The 19,777-nt window shown below is 44.6% G+C and overlaps 1 protein-coding gene across 12 annotated transcripts in view; it reads right to left on the bottom strand.

Annotated features, from left to right (window-relative positions):
* The window catches only part of CADPS (calcium dependent secretion activator), a 374,844-nt gene that overhangs the window by 265,573 nt on the left and 89,494 nt on the right, over positions 1-19,777 (bottom strand). For all 12 annotated transcript variants that reach the window (XM_040454550.1, XM_040454556.1, XM_040454553.1 and 9 more), the window contains exon 3: positions 3,726-3,806. In XM_040454550.1, coding sequence (XP_040310484.1) covers positions 3,726-3,806 — 81 coding nt within the window. The remainder of the gene's footprint in view (positions 1-3,725; positions 3,807-19,777) is intronic.

Genomic DNA, 19,777 nt, shown 5'->3' with positions numbered 1-19,777 from the left:
AATCTCTTGTTCCTCAGTGATACTTTCTACATGGCTGAGAGTCTTCTGATTTGAGTGACATGCCACACCTAGGGAGTGGTTTCTTCCTTAGTGAGACTGTATCTCTGCCCCTTCTACCTGTGTTAGTGCTGTCCCTTGTTGTGGGGGCTCTGCTCATCCAATTTCTAGGCTCTCTTCAGAGGGGACAATTCCATATACAGTTGTAGATTTGTTGTGTCTGTGGGAGGAGGTGAGCTCAGGATCTTCCTACGCCACCATCTTGCCTGTCCCCTATCCAGGAATTTCTGGTTATGATATTTACAGGAGCTGATGTTCAGCCATATGGGTTGAATTGCACACTCTCACTAAAATTCACTGTGATGCCAGAAATAGAAAAATCAGGGTATGCTAAAAAAAAAAAAAAAAAGATAAGCAGGGGTGCTTTGCTGGAATATCCCTTCACGAACTAGTCAATATCTAAAATCTCGATATTTTGTTTTAATTTTTGGCAGATATTGTTCAATTTTCCTCCGTATTAGCCAGCCTAGTTTAGGCAAAAAGAGAATTTATATTTCTTGGAACCCAACTAAACCGAGGGAAAAGCAGTTACACAGCTGAGGCCCAAGAATAAGTGTAACCAAGGACTTGAACATCCTGGGAATCTCAGTATATTCCCTGCCTCCGTCTCTCTCCGTATGTTGACTTCATTCTTTCATCTTCTTTTCCCTAATGGAAGAATTGAACATGGCTGTAGACATCTTTCTAGCATAAGAAGACCCAGCCCTATTGGCCCACAGCCCACAGTCCCTAGGGAAGTAGTTCATTGGTTTAGTTGCATCAGGTATCCATTGCTGGACCAACCAGAATATGGTCATGGCAGGCTGGGAACTGTGATTGGTTCCATGTGAGTAAAGAATGCATTTCCAGGACTAATTCGTTGTGGCAAGGAGACCATTGGCATGAATAAACGATGAAGAAGAAGCCAGTCCATTTCTACAAGAACAGGAGATATTGGTGGGCAGACTAACTCATAGAAATCCTCAATACCCTAAATGTTTGGGGGATACTCCATATACTTTGAAATTATTCTCCATTCTCTATAAATAATGACCAAGATAGATTTACTTTAATTGCCTATTTCATTGTCTAAGAAAGTCTAGTTCTAAGTTGTCAATAATACCCTACTTGGGATCAGAATATCTAGTAGTATGGACTGGGGAGAGAGTTCTCGGACCTACTGTTGTTCATAGATGAGGAATTTGGCTCACTAGATAACAGTTGTTCATGGTCTTTTAAAAACTGAAATTAGCCTACACTAGGTTCTTAAATTATCACGTGAAGCCTCAAAATAAACAACTAAAATAAAGGTGCCATGGCCTTGTTTTTGGTGTGTGTGTGTGTGTGTGTGTGTGTGTGTGTGTGTGTGTGTAATTTTCTTCAAATGAGATGAAGACTTAGTAGTTTGGTATGTAATGGGCTAAGAATGGACCAAATGACCTCTATATTCAGCATAATCTGCTGAGGAGACACTGAGTTTACAAAAGTAAATTCTGAAGCTTTATTGATGTTTTTTCTCTCATTAGGCAGGGTTTTCCAACATAAGAGCCTTTTACGCTACCTTTCGGCAAATCCATAACTGCATCTTATTTTTATCTGACAGACTGACGCTACTATAAACTTTGAAGATGTCCAAAAACAAAATGCAAAATATTTCAATAAAGCTGCTTAAGCCCAAACGGGGATTTTTGAGCTTTTTGGAATCTCATTTTGGTTTCTCTTCCAGTAGAAGTCCTTTCCATGTGTCCAAGTCCTTAGACATTTTTCTTAATATTTTGTTTTCATTTTTGAGAGAGACAGAGTACGGGGGGTGGGAGGGGCAGAGAGAGAGAGCAAGACACAGAATCCGAAGCAGGCTCCAGGCTCTGAGCTGTCAGCACAGAGCCCAATGCGGGGCCCAAACTCGTGAATGGTGAGATCATGACCTGAGCCAAAGTTGGATGCTTAACTGACCGAGCCAACCAGGTGCCCCTAGACACTTCTTTCCATAGACAAAAAGGGTAAAAGCCAGGCTCTACTAATTGGCATCCTCCTAACCATCCCCACAGCCTCCTACCCTCACAGAGACATATGTCCTGTGGTTACCATAGGAACAAGTAGGATACCATTGTTTAAAATTTTGATATTTTACTCTTCATGGGTTTTTGCATTAACTATGCTTTAAAAATATTTCATTAAAATGGTATTTACCATGCTTACTGCACTTGTGGCCTCCCACGTTTAAATTTTGTACCTTACGTGAGTACCAGGCTCACCCTTGTCCCAGCCCTCGTATTTAGACAGACTTGAATTAAGGCTCCAGGGTAGTGCCTTAACCAGTACCTATCCTGCTCAGTCTTGATTTCCCCACCTCTAAAACAAAAATGATAACTGAAATATACTTAGGGGCTGTTTTAAGGGTTAAATGAGATGTACATGTAAAGCATTTAGTATGCTTGAAACAGTCAGCACTCAATGAATTCTACTAACATTACTACTGTCGCTAATAACACAAATGACAGCAACAGCGATAATAGTGGATAACTTTCAGGTTCACAGACATCAACAGTTAAGACATAATCCCAACTCTAGAGAAACCCTGTCTACCAGGAGACTCAGAAATGTAAAGAAAATAGTCACCATTCAGTGAACTGTTACAATAAAGGTCTAAATGTGGTGTGAGGCCTCTCTCTGGGAGAGAGGAGAACTAGCTAAGCTCTCAGAGAAGGGGTTTTAAGTTGAGCACCAAAGGCTGAGTAAGAGGGTTTGCTAAAAGGAGAAGAAAAGAAAGGTCACTCTGGTGGGTGCACAGTCATTGAGGCGAGAAAGGGCCTGCTGGACCACTCCGAGGGAGACAGTCTCTGTAGCTGAAATGGGGGGTTCTGATGGGAAAGTTGTGGGAGGTGAGTCTAACAAGAAAGGATCTAAGGCTCTCGATGAAGAGCCTGGAATATCATTCTGAAGAGATTAGATTTTGTTCTGGGGGCAGTGAAGGATTCTACTGAAGGATTCCAAGGCTCTGTTTGTGAGATGTTCATGCGTGAGGTTGAGAATGGCAACCGTGTGGAGGACAGACTGGAGAGGGCAGGAGTAGAGCCAGGGATACCCACGAGGAGACTATCGTGAGATCTGGGCGTGAGGATGAGGGCCTGAATCAAAGCACTAGCCGAGGTGCTGGAAAGCAGTCAAGAGATCTGACCCACATTTTGGAGGCAGAATCAATGAGCTGGGCAGCTGACTGTGTGTGGGGGGTTATGGGGAGGAAGGAGGAACTGACAACACCTAGGAAGTCCCATCTGTAGTAACTGATAGAGAACACGTGACGAGGAGCCATTGCAGGTATGCGTACACAGTGGGAAGAAGAAGAAGAAAAGGAGCTAGATTTTGATCGCATTTAACTTGGAATGCAGGGGACCATCCAAGAAGAAATGTTCTCAATAGACAGTTGGAAACATAAGGCAAAAGGCAAAGGAAAGGTGGAAAAGGGAAGGTAGGGCTTGAATATTGACTGGAACATAGAAAACATACAAGCTATCTGGGAGAATTGCCCTGAGAAAGGAGGAATGAGGGCTCAGTCAAGTGACTGTCCTCATCTTCCTTCCTCTCTGCTTCTCACTTTTATCTTTCCATGGACCTTAATAATAATCAGTGTGCTTCCTGTGTGGAACTTTGGCCTGATCCCCCAGCAAATGTCCCCAAAGCTTCCTTACCCTGGCTATTTGGTCTGCCATTTGGAGACGTCCATCCAGCTCTCGTCTGATCTGGGCTGCTTGCTCATCTGGATTGTCCAGCTGCACAAAAGCACAAACATGGGAGATGTTCAGTTTAGATCGCAAAAGCCAATAAACTTGTGACTTTGCATTTTACACGCCCCAATCTCTGTCCCCGTAGACACATTTCACTAAAAGTTAAGAATTCTGTAACAAACAAATCCAATTTGAGTGAAGTCTTAAATGAAATCCTTGCAGGCAGAGCATCACGTGGTAGACAGTTGCTAGGAAAGACACGAGAATGAGTTTGCACAAGAGTCACTTGAGAACTGCTGGGCAGGAGTGCTTCCAATGAGGGCCCAATAGCACCTCTGTTTTGGTCCAATGAAGAAAGTGTTTACATGACAGACATACAAAGAAGGAGACAGTAAAATAACTATTAGAAATGTGTGGAGCAGACATAGTGCCTATATGTAGCGCCTCCATGGCATATATCCCACAGCTGTCCCACCCCCAGACCGTGGGAGATTAATCAATCATTGCGTTCCTTCTTTTGAGCCCTGAGACTTCCTCAGCTAGTACTCCAGATGGCCACTATCACGGAGTCGGTGTTGACATCTAAGTTGAAATCTATCCTAGTCTTCCCTGGAGTTGGAGGTTTTAGGACATAAGATTCAGCATAACTAAGCAGAAATAAACTTGAGCAACTCCCTAACTTCTCTGGTTTTCCCACCTATAGAATGAAGGGGTTGGTTACATAATTGCCATTCTTACCACATCTGTCTGTGAATCTATGAAAGAGGTTGGTAAACATTTCTGTAAAGGGCCATATAGTTAATCCTTTAGGCTTTGAGAGTCATAAGATCTCTGTTGCAATGACTCAGGTCTTCGAAACAAATGTGAAAACAGACATCGTCAATCCATAAATGAGCATTTCTGTCTTCCAATAAAACTTTATGTGCAACCGTAGGTGGTAGGCCATAGTTGTTGATCTTTGCTCTACGAATTACGTTTCTGTCATTCAACAAACATCTTCTTTCATTGAAACACACACACACACACACACACACACACACACACACACACACAGGAATATTACTAAGCCATAAAAAATGAAACCTTGACATTAGCAACTAGATGGAACTGGGAGATGTAGTATGCTAACCAAAATAAGTCAGTTAGAGAAAGACAAATACCATGTAATTTCAGTCATATGCGGAATGTAAGAAACCAAACAAATGAGCAAAGGGAAAAAAAGTAAAAAGAGGCAAACTAGGAAATGGACCCTTAACTATAGAGAACTGAGGGTTATCGGGGGGGGGGGGGCATGGGCACCAAAAAATTAAGGTTCTCTACTTATTTCCAGGTAAGCCTACAATTATCCTTCAAACTGTAATTGAGTCTGTTTTGTTCGGTGATTTATGACTAATTTTATTCACAGAAAAGTGTAATAAAGAGGGAACAGTGACATTCAAATAGGATTTATTCCTCTTTATAGTACATATTAACTCACAAAAAAAAGTAGCTTAAGAAGTATCTGAATTTTCTAAGTCCCTTAGCTTTATTAGAAAAAGAATTTTTAATGTGTATTTATTTTTGAGAGAGAGAGAGAGAGAGAAAGAGAACGAGCAGGGAGGGGCAGAGCAAGGGAGAAGACACAGAATCCGAAGCAGGCTCTAGGCTCTGGGCTGTCAGCACAGAGCTGGATGCAGGGCTCGAACTCACGAACTGTAAGATCATGACCTGAGCTGAAGTCAGATGCTTAACTGACTGAGCCACCCAGGCGCCCCTAAGTCCCTTTCCTTTAAAAGCTATTTTTATTTAGAAATTTTAAAATAAAAACCCAGATCCATGCTTAAAAAAAAAAGAAAGAAAGAATCTCATCTATGGTACAAAATGGCATAGAAAATAAGTTATTTTTAATATGATGTAAACAAGAGCACTAAAAAAGTTATGGTCATACTTTTGAAGCATTGTGCATAGTCTTTTTTGGTTGTTTTATAAAACACATAAAATCCATCTAGTTTTATGCATTTTTATCACCTTATTCAATTCATGAGTTGCCTTACCTTCTCCTTTCCACAGTTTTGAGGAGCAGGACTATTTCCTAGATCATAAAGACTGGATGACAACTTTTGGCCATCTATTCTTTTTTTTTATTATTTATTAAAAAAAGGGGGGTTTTTTAAAAATGTTTTTACTTATCTTTGAAGGAGAGAGAGACAGAGCATGACCGGGGGAGGAGCAGAGAGAGAGGGAAACACAGAATCCAAAGCAGTCTCCAGGCTCTGAGCTGTCAGCAGAGAGCCCTACGCGGGGCTTGAACGTACGAACTGTGAGATCATGACCTGAGCCAAAGTCGGATGCCCAACCGACTGAGCCACCCAGGCACCCCTGGCCATCTATTCTAAAAGTGTTCTGCTGAACAACAATCTATCAAATAGAGTTTAATAAGGGTTCCAGAAGGCCTCCAGAAGAACGGTCAGTTGAATTTGGCAAACGGTACGTCAAAATGCGCAAAATCTCTGAGAAGTTCTGCAGTAGGGAAATCTGCTAGACTGTGACCAACTTAAATATTTTTAAATTGACACTGAAATGTTTGTTTTTTGCACAGTACAGTGCCCAGAGAATGAACTGGAAAACCTGTTCCACATACATATGAAGAGAACCACACGAAAGCAGTTACGTGCTGTCCAGGAGCCCATCCATTACAACTTTCCAATAGGTGCACATGGGAAACACAGTATCTTCCATGTTGTTTTTAAGCTCTAAGGAGCTGCTTTTATTCTACTCCATTGGGAACCCAACACTTCTTCGGCTCCAGGTACAAATCCACTGGGAACATTCAGAAATGTTTTGTTCAAATACACAGGCAGACCAAACGTCTGCCTTCTTCACTGAGAAGCAGCAAAATGATTTGGTTAGAGGATAAAGTTGGGAATGCTTTCAGAAGATACGGTGTTCACAGAGAAAGAAATGAAAAAGAGAAAACACATCCTATAGAGCCGTCCCTATTACTAAATTTTGCAGGGACATCTGGCCCTCATCAAACGTTAACTAGAGACAGCAGAGAATGTCATCAACGAAGACAAGCCGGCTAGGTCTACTCTAGGCTTCATTCATTAATTCACGGGTTCTTTCATTTACTCATTCATTTATCAGATTTTTATGGAATGTCTTGATATGCCAACAGTGGAATACAGAAAGGAACAAGGCAGACTTAGTTGGTGCCTCCATGGAGCTTAAATCTAGCAAGGACAGACAAGGTTATTTGAACATTTTGGGCACAAAAGAGAGAAGACTAGCACTTACTGATGCCTAAGTCAAGCCCTGGTATCCTATAACCTATATTTCAGTGTTTTCTCAAGAGTCTCAAGAAATAGATATTAATATGCATTCTTCCAGGAGAAGGAGTCTGGGGTCAGGAAGTGCTGCTCCCTCCTGAAACCATATGATTAAGATTCTGAGCAATTCTAGGGGCGCCTGAGTGGCTCAGTTGGCTAAGTGTCCAGGTAAGCGTCTGACTCTTCATTCTGGCTCAGGTCGTGATCTCACCGTTCATGAGTTTGATCCCTGTGTCGGGCTCTGTGCTGACAGAGCTTGGGATTCTCTCTCTCTCTTCCTCTCTCTCTGCCCTCCCCCGCGCCCCCCCCCCCCCCCACTCATTCTCTCTCAAAAATAAACTAAGAAAAAAAGAGATTCTGAGCAATTCTAGAATAAATAAGCCTATTGAACTGCATGCAATTTGTCTTTTACTCAATTATTTGATTGAAAAGTATTCCACGGTGCAGTTTGTGAAAGAGCTTTAGGAGATTGGTACCACTATTACCCCCTGTTACAGATGAGGAAACTGAATCTCAGTAAGGTTCAGGAACTTGCTGTAGTTCACACAGCGGGTCAAGTGGTAGGATCCATTAGAAACGGAGTCGGTCTTGCCTCAAACTGAAGCTCTTTTGCTCTGCCTTATGTTGATTTCCTTCTTAAGTGCCTTGTTTGGTTTCCTAATTGGTTCTGACAATTAACTACCTTGGCGGCCTCATTTCTGTTCCTTGTATACATGGGATAGTTTACCACACTGAGCCACCACTGTGGGGCAGAGAAATCTCTACCCTTCGTCCGCTGTCACGACTGGCTGATTTCTGCCAGGGAGGCTATAGCAGTGCCAGGGCCCTCTTGAAGAAATGAGAGCAATGGATGTGTCCTTATCCTGGCTCTGCCCCTCAGGAGCTGTGTGACCTTAAGCAAGTGACTCAACCTCTCTGTGCTTCAGGCCTTTTCAGCTGAATAATCAGTGTAATAAATCTACCTAAGGTTGTCGTAAGGATTCACTGAGACAGTGGATATAAAGTGCTTAGCCCAGTGCCCGGCATGCAGTTTCCTGAACGAATCTTCAGGAAACGGTGGCTGCTGTTTGTTATTAAAGAAGCCTACGGTGGCTGTATTTCTGACATGGGCCACAGTGGGGCGTCAAAGATTCAGACAAGAAGGTACCAGACGGGACAGTGTCCCTCTGTGGTGTGGATATAGGGATTTGCTCTGATAGTCTGCACCGTGGAAAGGAAGGGTTCAGGGGCTCCCACCTCTTGACAAATTTCCCTGGCTTCCCAGGGCCGCCAATGTTCTCTGGGGTCAAATCCCTTTGCTCTGTTAGATTTTAATTAGGAGAGTGACCGGAAGGCAGACACGGCTGCCCAACAGCTAATGATCCCAAGGTGGGGGATGGAAAAGGAAATGCAGCCAAAGTTCCCTCAAACAGCCTGGTATAAGAGAGACGGCCATCCTCAATCGAGGAGCTTGACAGCCCTACCGTATGAAACCCAAAAATACAGAGAGAAATCAAGTAATCACCTTTTCAAGTGCCCGAAAGAAAAAAACCCGAGAGTGAGCTTCCATGGAAACAACGTTCTGTTTACTGCACTGGCCTTTTCCACCAAGGGAAGGAAAGATCGGCTGGCCAACCAGGCCAAGGGCAAACCTTGCCGCTGACAGCTCATTAGGGTTAAAATATGTACATGTGTATGAAGGCTCTTTACCTAATTAGACGAATAATCTTCCTACTAGCAGAGGTCAAGCAGAGGCAGCGTGGTGGCTGTTAGGATTTGCCTGCCAAGCGAAGGGACTGTTTCCCTGAACTTTTCTCTTCAAGGGATGGGGAGCTGGGCTCAGCATTGCCCAAGTGCTCACAGGTGATCACCTAAGCCATCAGTTCAAGCCCATCCCAAGGCCTGGGTTTCTCTGCAGCTCATGCTGTGCCCCTTCAGTAAATGCAGAGACAAGAACTCAGACCAGCGTGGCGGTCGGTCGGCCCGGTTTACACCTGCAGGGAGAGCACGCGGCAGAGGACGCAGGCCTGAGAATAGGGCAGAGGGAGGTCTGTGCCCAGCTATCCCACTCCCTGGTTCCACGACCTTGTCAGGTTTCTGAATCTCGGAGCCTCAGTGTCCTCAACTGCTAAGTGGGGATCAGTTTCATCTTGCGAGGCTACTCAAAGGACTAAATGGGACAACAGGTGGCACGTTTTGAGAGAAGTCAGGCAGACCTGGGTCCAAATCCCGGCTTTGTAATTTCCTTCCTCAAAGGGATCGAACAAGTGACTGGACCTAAGCCTCGGTTTCCTATTTGTAAACTGGGGTAAGATACCTACCCCAGTGTGTTCTTAGGGTTCAATGAGATGGTATGTGCCAAGCACCTAGCATGGTGCAGGCACACAGTAGGTCCTATAGTTTAGCAAAGAGTTTCTAGAATTGTCCCGATTCTAGGGAGAGCACACATCAGATGTCAATTCCCCTCCCGGCCTGTTGTGATTTATGACAGAAACCAGACACGGGGGTGGGGGAGCCCTTGGAGTGAACGAGGAGCCTGTGTTCTGGTCCTCCATGTGCCCTTAGCTGGGGGGCTTTGGGCCCAAGTCATGACCCCTCTGTCCACAGTCCCTTCACCTGAGAAAGGACAAACCCTCGCTAGTATGTCCCAGGGGTCTCTGCAAAGTCTAGACGAGCACTTGTCAAAGGTATATTCTGGGGACACTAGTCCCGCCGAGAAAGGGGTATGTGGCCAGTTAGAGTCGATGCCCCCTCTCCCCTTCCTGGATCGCTGCATGACACATCAGTGAGAAGGTACACTCGGGTGGCCCTACATTTCCCAATCCTATCCCACCCTGTGTGTAAGTCATTTAAACGCCCAGCGGCACATTTTGGGATAGTCTCTCCGAAGCAATTCTCCCGTGCGTTTCATTTTTTTCATGTCTGTGGATAGGTCCAGCTGTTCTGGAGGGAGGAGACAGGGAGGAAGCTACGTCACTATGCACGTGGATCTGTATGTCAGTTACGAGGAACCCACCTGGGAACACTGATCTCTGCGACAATGTAGAAATCATCACTGGGCTGAGGCTTGGAGCCTCCTCATTAGTCCCACAGGCCCTGGAAGATCGGTCTTGACCATGTGCCTGGGAGACATCTCTGGGTATCACCTTTCCCTAGGGTTGCCTGCATTCTTTGGGCTCACACATTTGGGGGCAAGTCCGACTCTGGAGTGTTCCAAACCCATCATTATTACCGCCGCCAGGCAGTCTCCAGTCAAGCAAAAAGCAGACATGGTTCACATATGCGGAAAATTTAAACGGAAACAGGCGGATTACTTCACGCGTTATTTGAATAATTGTTCTACTTTCTGGAAAAATCTGTGGTATTCTGCCTCAGAATGAATGGACCAACTCAGCCTCAGGACGACAGTGAAGATGATCCAGCACTGTGGCTGCAAGGAGCATTAGAGATGATGAAGTAAGTTCAGGAGGAGGTGTAGGCCCTGCTGAGCTCTGTGGCCCGTCGGACATCACATCGCCCCCCTCAGCACAGGCCTCTGGGCTCCTCGCTGAGGCCTCTGGGAGGGGTTGTTTTCTCTGCTGCCAGGTGCTTGCAGGCTTCCCACACCCGGAGTATTCTCCCCTGTCTCCTCCTTGACTCGTAACCGTTCTTCCTCTTCATCCTTCAGCTTTGCAGCAAACTCTTCTCTGACCCCTCCAGACTTGGTGGGTTTCTCCTGCCAAGTTCTCCTAGCACGACGCACCTCTCCTTTTATTAGCATGTTTCACAGCTGTAATTTCACCTGCACTCACGTGATGCTGGGATGTCTACCTACTACACTGTTAAGCTCCTTGAGGGCAGGGACGCGTGTGACTTTGCTTACCTCTGCATCCCCAGCGCCTCGCACGGTGCTGAACACACAGGGGCCTCTGATACTTGCCTGACCAAGTTAATTAACTGTGACCCAAAGAGGGAGAATGACCTGCCCAGAAGTCGTACCATCATCAGCGAGGGAGCTGGGACCAGGTTCCCAACCTGCTAACTTCTAGCTTGCTTGCTGCTTAGTGACTGTGTCCTGGGAAGTGCCATGCTCCGCAGAAACAGGTAAAGACTGAACTTTGCTAGCCTGTCAACCCGTTTACAGTCCTAATGAAGCATCCTTGATTCCGGGCTTTGGGGGCTTGAGTCGGGTGCACCTGTCACTGGTGACAGGGAGTGCAAGCCAGAGGCTGACCTGGCTTCCCTGGATCCGTTTCCCTGGTTTCCTCTCCACTTCTGGCCCCTTGGTTCCCAGGGATTAGTGTCTGAGCAGGAGGCTGCCAAGAGCTACTGCAGAGGAGGGCGGAGGCAGCTCCCTGTAAAGTACTCCTGTCAGCTGGCACGGACCTCCTTTTCTCCACAGCCCCGTGTTTTTTTATCCTTCTTCACAAACTGCTCCAGCAAATGCCGCCCTCCTGGCACACTGCAGTCTGGAAAGTTACAGCCAGGACAGTTCCCCTCCAGGGGACGCGGGTGCCCAAGCTCCTGTCTCAAGGATGTACTGAGGTTGGGACTGTGGCTACAGCACTGTGCTCAGGGCCTGCCTGCCACCTCCGAACTCCTTTCCCGCCAACCTGTCTCCCCCTCGTCCACCTCCGACGGGGCTGGAGAACGTGGGCAGCAAGCATTCCCTCCCTACCGTCCAGGTTCAAATCCTGACCCTTCCACTTGGAGGCTGGTCTGTGCTGAACACATTATGAGACCTCTGTGAGCCTTAACTTTAGTTTTCAACTCCCGGGACTTGCAGCAGAATGCCTGGCACACGGTCACTTTCAGAAAATCTCAGCAGCTCATTAAAAAAAAAAAAAAGGTGGGGAGCGCCTGGGGGGCTCAGTGGATTAACGGTCTGACTTGATTTCAGCTCAGGTCGTGATCTCACGGCTTGTGGGTTTGAGTCCCCCGTCGGGCTCTCTGCTGACAGCACGGAGCCTGTGTGGGATTCTCTCTCTTCCCGTCTCTCTTTCTCTTCCCGACTTGTGCATGTGCCCCCCACACCTCAAAAATAAATAAACATTAAAAGAAAAAAAGGAAAATCTCAGCAGCGATTACTACTGCTGTAGCCTGCACATCTCATCCTTACACCAATTCTGATTCTAATAACACAAATGGCATGACAGGTTTTCCCTGCTTTGAGTAAAGAAGCCAAGTTTCAAAAGATTAAGTAGTTTGCCAGTTGTTTCAGAGATAATTGGCCCTTCGCAGAGGGGACAGGCTTAGAAAATAGGGCATGGATTTTAGAATCAGAAAACCTGAAGATCAAACCCAACCTCGGTCACATACTCGCTGTGTGACCAGCCCAGGGCACTCAACCTCTCTGAGCACCTGTACCCGCAGCTGTAAAGCCAGTACCCTCAGAGGACTATTGTAGCGATGATCATAAGAGACATTTTCGCACTGTAGGGGTTCAACACGTTGCAGGTTTATTGTTCTATTTTTATTCCTGGGGGTGGCTCTCATGCAGTCTGCAGGCTTGCCTCTGATCTGTCTTTACTAGGGCTCTGTTCCAGGGTTATTTCTAGAGAAAATGTGAAAGTTGGTGTCCTGTGCATACTCAATGACGTTCCATTTTTATAAAAATCACCCAAGGAGATAGTACCTCATTTGCTGAAGAGTTAAAATAAGATCGTTGGTGCCTTTCGTTAGCATGCCTTACTTCCTCTCCAAGAGAAGACCTTGCGAAGGGTCAAAGTTCCCATCTGAGGGATGTACTTCTCTTGGACTGCAAATGCAGGCTTCAGCTCCTAGAGCTGGCCAGCCAGTAAGAACATCCTCTGCATTTGAGTCACCACTTTTATGTCTTTGCTGGCTTCGGGCAACGCCGTAAATATAACACAATAGCTCCAAAATGCAGTAATTCTCTGAACGAGCACCAAAGAAATACATAAAAATACCCCAAACAGAAAACCAATCTATTCCTTTATGATCTTGCAGGGTTCTACCAGTCTTGTCCCATAATCCCCCAGGCCTGGAATGACCTCCTCTCTCCGTTCTATTTCAAATCGGACATGTCGTTCAGGGTCTGGTTTCAGATCTGCTTCCTTCAGGGAAGTCTTCCTTCATTACTTTCACCATGTAGCAGCTTGGCTTTCCAGGTATCATTAGCTGGTCCAGTATCTAAACCCTCTGTTTGACACAGGTCTCAGATTTCCCTTCCCCACCAGAAGAGCTGTAGGCCACAGAGATCAGGGACCCAGGAACTGGAAACAGTCAGATCTGGGCTCAAATCTTTGCTCTGCCACTTACCAGCTCTGTGACACTGGAAGATATATGGAACTCTCTCTGTCTGAGGCCTCTTCTGCAAAGTGCGAGTCCTAATAGTGCCAACAGCAGAGGCTTGTAATGAGAATGAAAACCAGTACTTGGAAAGCACTTAGCATGATCCCTCGGAGAGGAGGCGGGTCTGCAAGTTCAAGGCTAATAATTCAGTACTCTTGAGGCCAGACACTGGTTTCATCCAGCATGAGGGACACAGCTGTGTTTTTTATGGATCCTCTTAATAACCTTCACAGCTGGGGCTGGGAAATGGTCCGCTTCACCTGCACTATGCTAAGGACACAGGGAACCGAAGCCATTCAAAGAAGAGTGGGGCACGTTCTTCCCGGGGGGACCCGTGGCAGCTGGAGGCCAGGGTATTTTGTGAAGCAGGTGGTTTTGTGAGGAGAGGATGTGTGGAACTAGGCTGGTTTATTCCTTCGTAATTGTGCAGTCCCCTTCTAAATATATCTTGACTCTGTCTATTCTGTTTACCTACTTCCTTAGGCCAGGCTGCCCTTGTCCCCACCCTGGATCGCTGACCTGTTTACTTGCATCCTCGCTGACATGGCAGTTCTCAGTCCTCCCTGCACATTGGAATCCCCTGGGGTGGATGGAAGAAAATCCTGATATCCAGGCTGCAATCGAACCAGCTAAATCAGACCTTTGGGTTGGGCCTCGGCATCAGTATTTTATTTTTTTTTAAATCTCCATGTGATTCCAAAGTGTAGCAAGAACTGAGAACTTCTCTACCAAGGGCCAATGGTTCTGTAACTATGGTGCACGTGAGAATCAACCAGAGAACCTGTTAAAACACAGAGTCGTAGGGGGGACACCTGGGTGGCTCGGTCAGTTAAGCGTCAGATTCTTGGTTTCAGCTCCAGTTACGATCTCATGGTTTGCGAGATCGAGCCCCGCATCAGGCTCTGCGCTGACAACACAGAGCCTGCTCGGGAGTCTCTCCCCTCTCTTGGTACCACCTCCCCAACTCGTGTGCATGCTCTTTCTTTCTCTGTCTCTCAAAATAAATAAAAACTTAAAAAAAAAAAGAGAGAGAGACTTGCTGTCATAAAAAAACAAAAAGAAAAACAGAGTCATAGGGCTCTTCCCCAGAGGGTTTTGATTCAGTAGGCGTGGGGCAAAGGCCAAGAATGTGCCTCGGTGATGATGGTGATGCCACACTCAGAGAGCAAGGATTGAATCCCTGATCCCCACTGGCATCCTGCTCCTGCTTAAGACCTGTCAGGAATGCTCCCTCTTCCTTGGCAGGAGGAGTCTGAGGTCCTTCTCAAAGCCTAGGGAGTTACTGCCATCTGGTTCCTGCACAGCTCTCCAGCCTTATCGGCCAACACTGGGTCTTGCCCTCCAGGCTTGAGTCTTTCTATGCTGCTTCTTTTAGGTTCTTGAACATGACATATTCTTTCATGGCCCCAGGCTGCTGCACATGCTTTCCCTTCTCTGCTATCTTTGTCTGGCTAACACTAACCCAAGTTTCAATATCCATGTTGCTTCCTTAGAAGCCTTTTTGTTCCTAGGCAAAGTCACTTCCTCTAGGATCCCACAGCATTTGGACCTTCTCTTTTATTACTTCTATCACATTTGCATGATTTGCTCCATGCTGTGTTCTCTGCAAGACTATAAATGCCTCCAGGGCAGAGACCTTATCTTATGTTATTCCCTATAAGGTTTGCAGTGGCTGATGTTTGGTAGGTGAGCAAGGAATATTTGCAGAACTAAATCTGAGATGGAGCTAATAATATCTACCGGGCAAGGTTGGGTTTTTCTTCTTAATTAATTTATTTACATCCAAATTAGTATACAGTGCAACAATGATTTCAGGAGTAGATTCCTTAATGCCCCTTACCCATTTAGTCCATTCCCCCTCCCACAATCCCTCCGATAACCCTCTCTTTGCTCCCTATATTTGAGAGTCTCTTATGTTCTGCCCCCCTCCCCGTTTTTATATTATTTGGGGGCAAGGTTGTTTTGATCAGTTTCTAAGAAAAGTTTGTCCAGGCACTTAGTGTGGTTTCTGATACTTAATAGGTGCTCAAAGCATGACCTAAAGAGAAATCTGAGTGCAAATGGTTTAGACTTATTAAATTCTTGTTGAACGTGTAACTGAAATTAAGTATTTAAGAGTAGAAGGGGTGGAGAATAATGGACTAAAGTGTGGTGAATGACTGAGGTGTGAACCAATTAAACTGTGGGAGCCTGTCTCCTCATCTAGGAAATGGAATATTAATATTCAACTCACCATTTAAAACATTTTCATTCAACGCTTGCTTTGTACCAGACATTGTGGTTTGAGCTGTCAGAGTACGACAGGCACAGACCTTGCCCTCTATGAGCTTACGGTCCACAGGAGACCTAACAGATACTGAATCCTGAGTACACCCTGTGGCCTGGCACCCTATCAAGTATGTCATTCACTGTCTTGTTTAATTGTGAGATACGTATTACCATTGCAATCATCACCACTTTAGAGATGAGGAAACTGAGGCTCAGAAGGATTAAAGTAACATCTCTGAAAAGGGGTAGAGCTGGGATATAGATTCAGTTCTGTCTGAATCTAGATTGCCAGTTTTTAAACAGTTCACTGTTGGGGCACCTGGTGGCTCATTCGGTTGAGTGTCCGACTTTGGCTCAGGTCATGACCTCGCAGTCTGTGAGTTCGAGCCCTGCGTCGGGCTGTGTGCTGACAGCTCAGAACCTGGAGCCTGCTTCAGATTCTGTATCTCCTTCTCTCTGCCCCTCCACCTCCTCCTCCTCCTTCTTCCCTCTCTCTCTCAAAAAGGAATAAACATTTAAAATTTTTTTTTTATTTTTATTAAAAAAAATTTTTTTTTAACGTTTATTTATTTTTGAGACAGAGAGAGACAGAGCATGAACGGGGGAGGGTCAAAGAGAGGGAGACACAGAATCTGAAACAGGCTCCAGGCTCTGAGCTGTCAGCACAGAGCCCGACGCAGGGCTTGAACCCACGGACCGCGAGATCATGACCTGAACTGAAGTCGGCCGCTTAACCGACTGAGCCACCCAGGCGCCCCTAAAAAAATTTTTTAAAACAGTTCACTATTGTAACATTTGGTGGGCGTAACCTTCAAAAAAAAAGGGTTATTTTTCAAAATTGGTAAAGTATAGCACGAATGTAAGTTATTCTTTTTGTCATTAGCCATGAATTTAGTTTTTACTAACGCCTGAACTTCTGCTGAGGCAGCTAATTTGATGGAAAATGGTCACTTTTTCAAAACGAGTCATAGAAGAGTTGACATAAATATTATAGGAAATTGGGGCGCCTGGGTGGCGCAGTCGGTTAAGCGTCCGACTTCAGCCAGGTCACGATCTCGCGGTCCGTGAGTTCGAGTCCCGCGTCGGGCTCTGGGCTGATGGCTCAGAGCCTGGAGCCTGTTTCCGATTCTGTGTCTCCCTCTCTCTCTCTGCCCCTCCCCCGTTCATGCTCTGTCTCTCTCTGTCCCAAAAATAAATAAACGTTGAAAAAAAAAAATATTATAGGAAATAAAATGCCCTTTATACTGTTAAATAATTTTGATATCACACTGTTGAGTCATGGTGGAAAGCAACTTATAACTGGCAAACACAATGAAATCAGCAGGAAATCCAGAGAACATCCAATGAGGTCTAAAGTACCTACACGCACTAATAAAAGTGAATGTTTTTGCTAAAAATGCTCACTCTTTATTTTAAGAGGAAGCGAGTTTCATTTTCAAATATTGACAAGGTAGTATCAAAGTTACTCACAAGGACAAAAGAAAATCAAATTTTCCAGCTTCTGCAATTATGGTTTTAGTGAATGCGTATGATCATGCAGGTGAGTGTACGTGTGTGTATGTACAATAGAGATCTTGAGCCGCAGAAAACATTCAGAGCTATAAGTCATAGAGGAGCTCATGTCAATTAAAATTGAGGCAAAGCAGCACAATTTCTAGGGTACATGGGAACTGTCACATACAGCTCTGTTTCCTTTGAGTGGCATGTCACAAATAGAAGACGTACTTAATTTCTAGTCCCAGCCTGATCATTCACAAGTAGGAATTGGGTCTATTCACGAATCTACCCACATATATCATTATCTCATTTTGCCTGCCCTCAAGAGTGTGTCTACCATGGTGACACCATTGTTTAAAGCCAAAAATATTTATAAAAAGTGTGTTTCACCTTGATGAACACCTGTCAAAGGAACAGTTAGTTCCTGGTGTCAATTTCATAATCAAGCAGATATATTTTCTATTAGTTATTTAAAAAGTATCAGTGGGCAAGAGGAGGGGGCAGTATTAAAAAAGAGTGAGGTTCCCAGGGCCACTGGGTGGACCAGTCAGTTGAGTGTCCGACTTCGGCTCAGGTCATGATCTCATGGTTCGAGAGTTCAAGCCCCATATTGTTGTCAGGGCAGAGCCTGCTTCAGATCCTCTGTCCTCCTCTCTCCACCCCTCCCCCAATTGGACTCTTTCAAAAATAAATAAACATTAAAAAAAAGAGTAACAAAATGGATGAAAGACCTCAATGTAAGACAGGAAGCCATCAAAATCCTTGAGGAGAAAGCAGGCAAAAACCTCTTTGACCTCGGCTGCAGCAACTTCTTACTCAACATGTCCCCGGAGGCCAGGGAAACACAAGCAAAAATGAACTATTGGGACCTCATCAAAATAAAAAGCTTCTGCACAGCAAAGGAAACAATCAGCAAAACTAAAAGGCAACTGACGGAATAAGAAAAGATATTTGCAAACGACATATCAGATATGGGGTTAGTATCCAAAAATCTATAAAGAACTAATCAAACTCAACACCCAAAAAACAAATAATCCAGTAAAGAAATGGGCAAAAGACATGAACAGACACTTCTCCAAAGAAGACATCCAGATGGCCAACCGACACATGAAGAAATGCTCAACATCACTCATCATCTGGGAAATACAAGTCAAAACCACAATAAGATCCCACCTCACACCTGTCAGAATGGCAAACATTAACAACTCAGGCAACAACAGATGTTGGCAAGGGTGCGGAGAGAGAGGATCTCTTTTGCACTGCTGGTGGGAATGCAAACCCCTGGTGCAGCCACTCTGGAAAACAGTATGGAGGTTCCTCAAAAAATTAAAAATAGAACTACCCTACGACCCAGCAATGGCACTACTAGGTATTTACCCAAGGGATACAGACAGGAATGCTGTTTCGAAGGGGGCACATGCACCCCAAGGTTTATAGCAGCACTGTCGACAATAGTCAAAGTATGGAAAGAACCCAAATGTCCATCGATAGATGAATGGATAAAGAAGATGTTGTATATATTTACAAAGGAGTATTAACTTGGAAATCAAAAAGAATGAAATCTTGCCATTTGCAACTACATGGATGGAACTGGAGGGTATTATGCTAAGCGAAATTAGTCAGAGAAAGACAAATATCATATGACTTCACTCATATGAGGACTTAAAGAGACAAAACAGATGAACATAAGGGAAGGGAAGCAAAAATAATATAACAACAGGGAGGGGGACAAAACAGAAGAGACAAATATGGAGAGCAAACAGAGGGTTACTGGAGGGGTTGTGGGAGGGGGGATGGGCTAAATGGGTAAGGAGCATTACGGAATCTACTCCTGAAATCACTGTTGCACTATATGCTAATTTGGATGTAAATTAAAAAAAATAAATTAAATTTAAAAAATTAAAAAAACTAAAAAAAGAAAAAAAAAAGAGTGAGATCTCCAATTGTCCAAAAGATGGGAGAAATGAAATGATTTAAAAACACCAAATTACATGTCAGCATTTATTAAATGCTTTCTGCTTGCAACTCTTAATGTGACAACTCTTAATCTCTTTGTGGGAACATATATATGCCTACTCTTGTCATATTCAATAAGTTGGAAGGGGTTGGGGGAATTTAGAAGTAGAAGAGTTTTTATTTTTTGACGAAGTTGGGGTCAGTAACCCCATGTTAATCACAAGCAAGGCTAATCACGTGCTACACTGAAAATACAATACTGAAAAAGTAAATTCAAAAAGAGGAACAAATTCATCCAGAGCCTAATTTATTCCTATATTATAATATATGATATTATATATTATACTCATATATAATTATATAGACTAATTGTATTATTTATTAATTAATAACAAATTAACCCTGAAATCTCAGTGGCTTAAGATGACTGATTTATTTCTTGCTTACCCTACATGTCCAATGTGGACTCTGAGGGACTCTCTTACACATAGTCACTCAGGAGCCCAGGCAGATGGAAACACCACCATCTTGTGACTTTGCCATCTCAACATGTGGCTTCCAGGCTCACTGTGACAGGAGCACACAGAGCATGGACATCATGGCCTGTTTGCTGGAATTAGTCATATGTCCTTCCCTTAACTGTAAGAGAAGCAAGAACATGTAAGGGAACACAGAGAATATTTTGTTAGCATTACCGCCTCTTCCACAGAAAAC

This window comes from Herpailurus yagouaroundi, unplaced genomic scaffold (genome assembly GCF_014898765.1).
Source record: "Herpailurus yagouaroundi ecotype Mexico unplaced genomic scaffold, PumYag 213, whole genome shotgun sequence".
NCBI classification, from domain to species: Eukaryota; Metazoa; Chordata; class Mammalia; order Carnivora; family Felidae; genus Herpailurus; species Herpailurus yagouaroundi.
The sequence above is the reverse complement of the archived record's forward strand: the minus strand, read 5'-3'. Positions and strand labels throughout refer to the sequence as shown.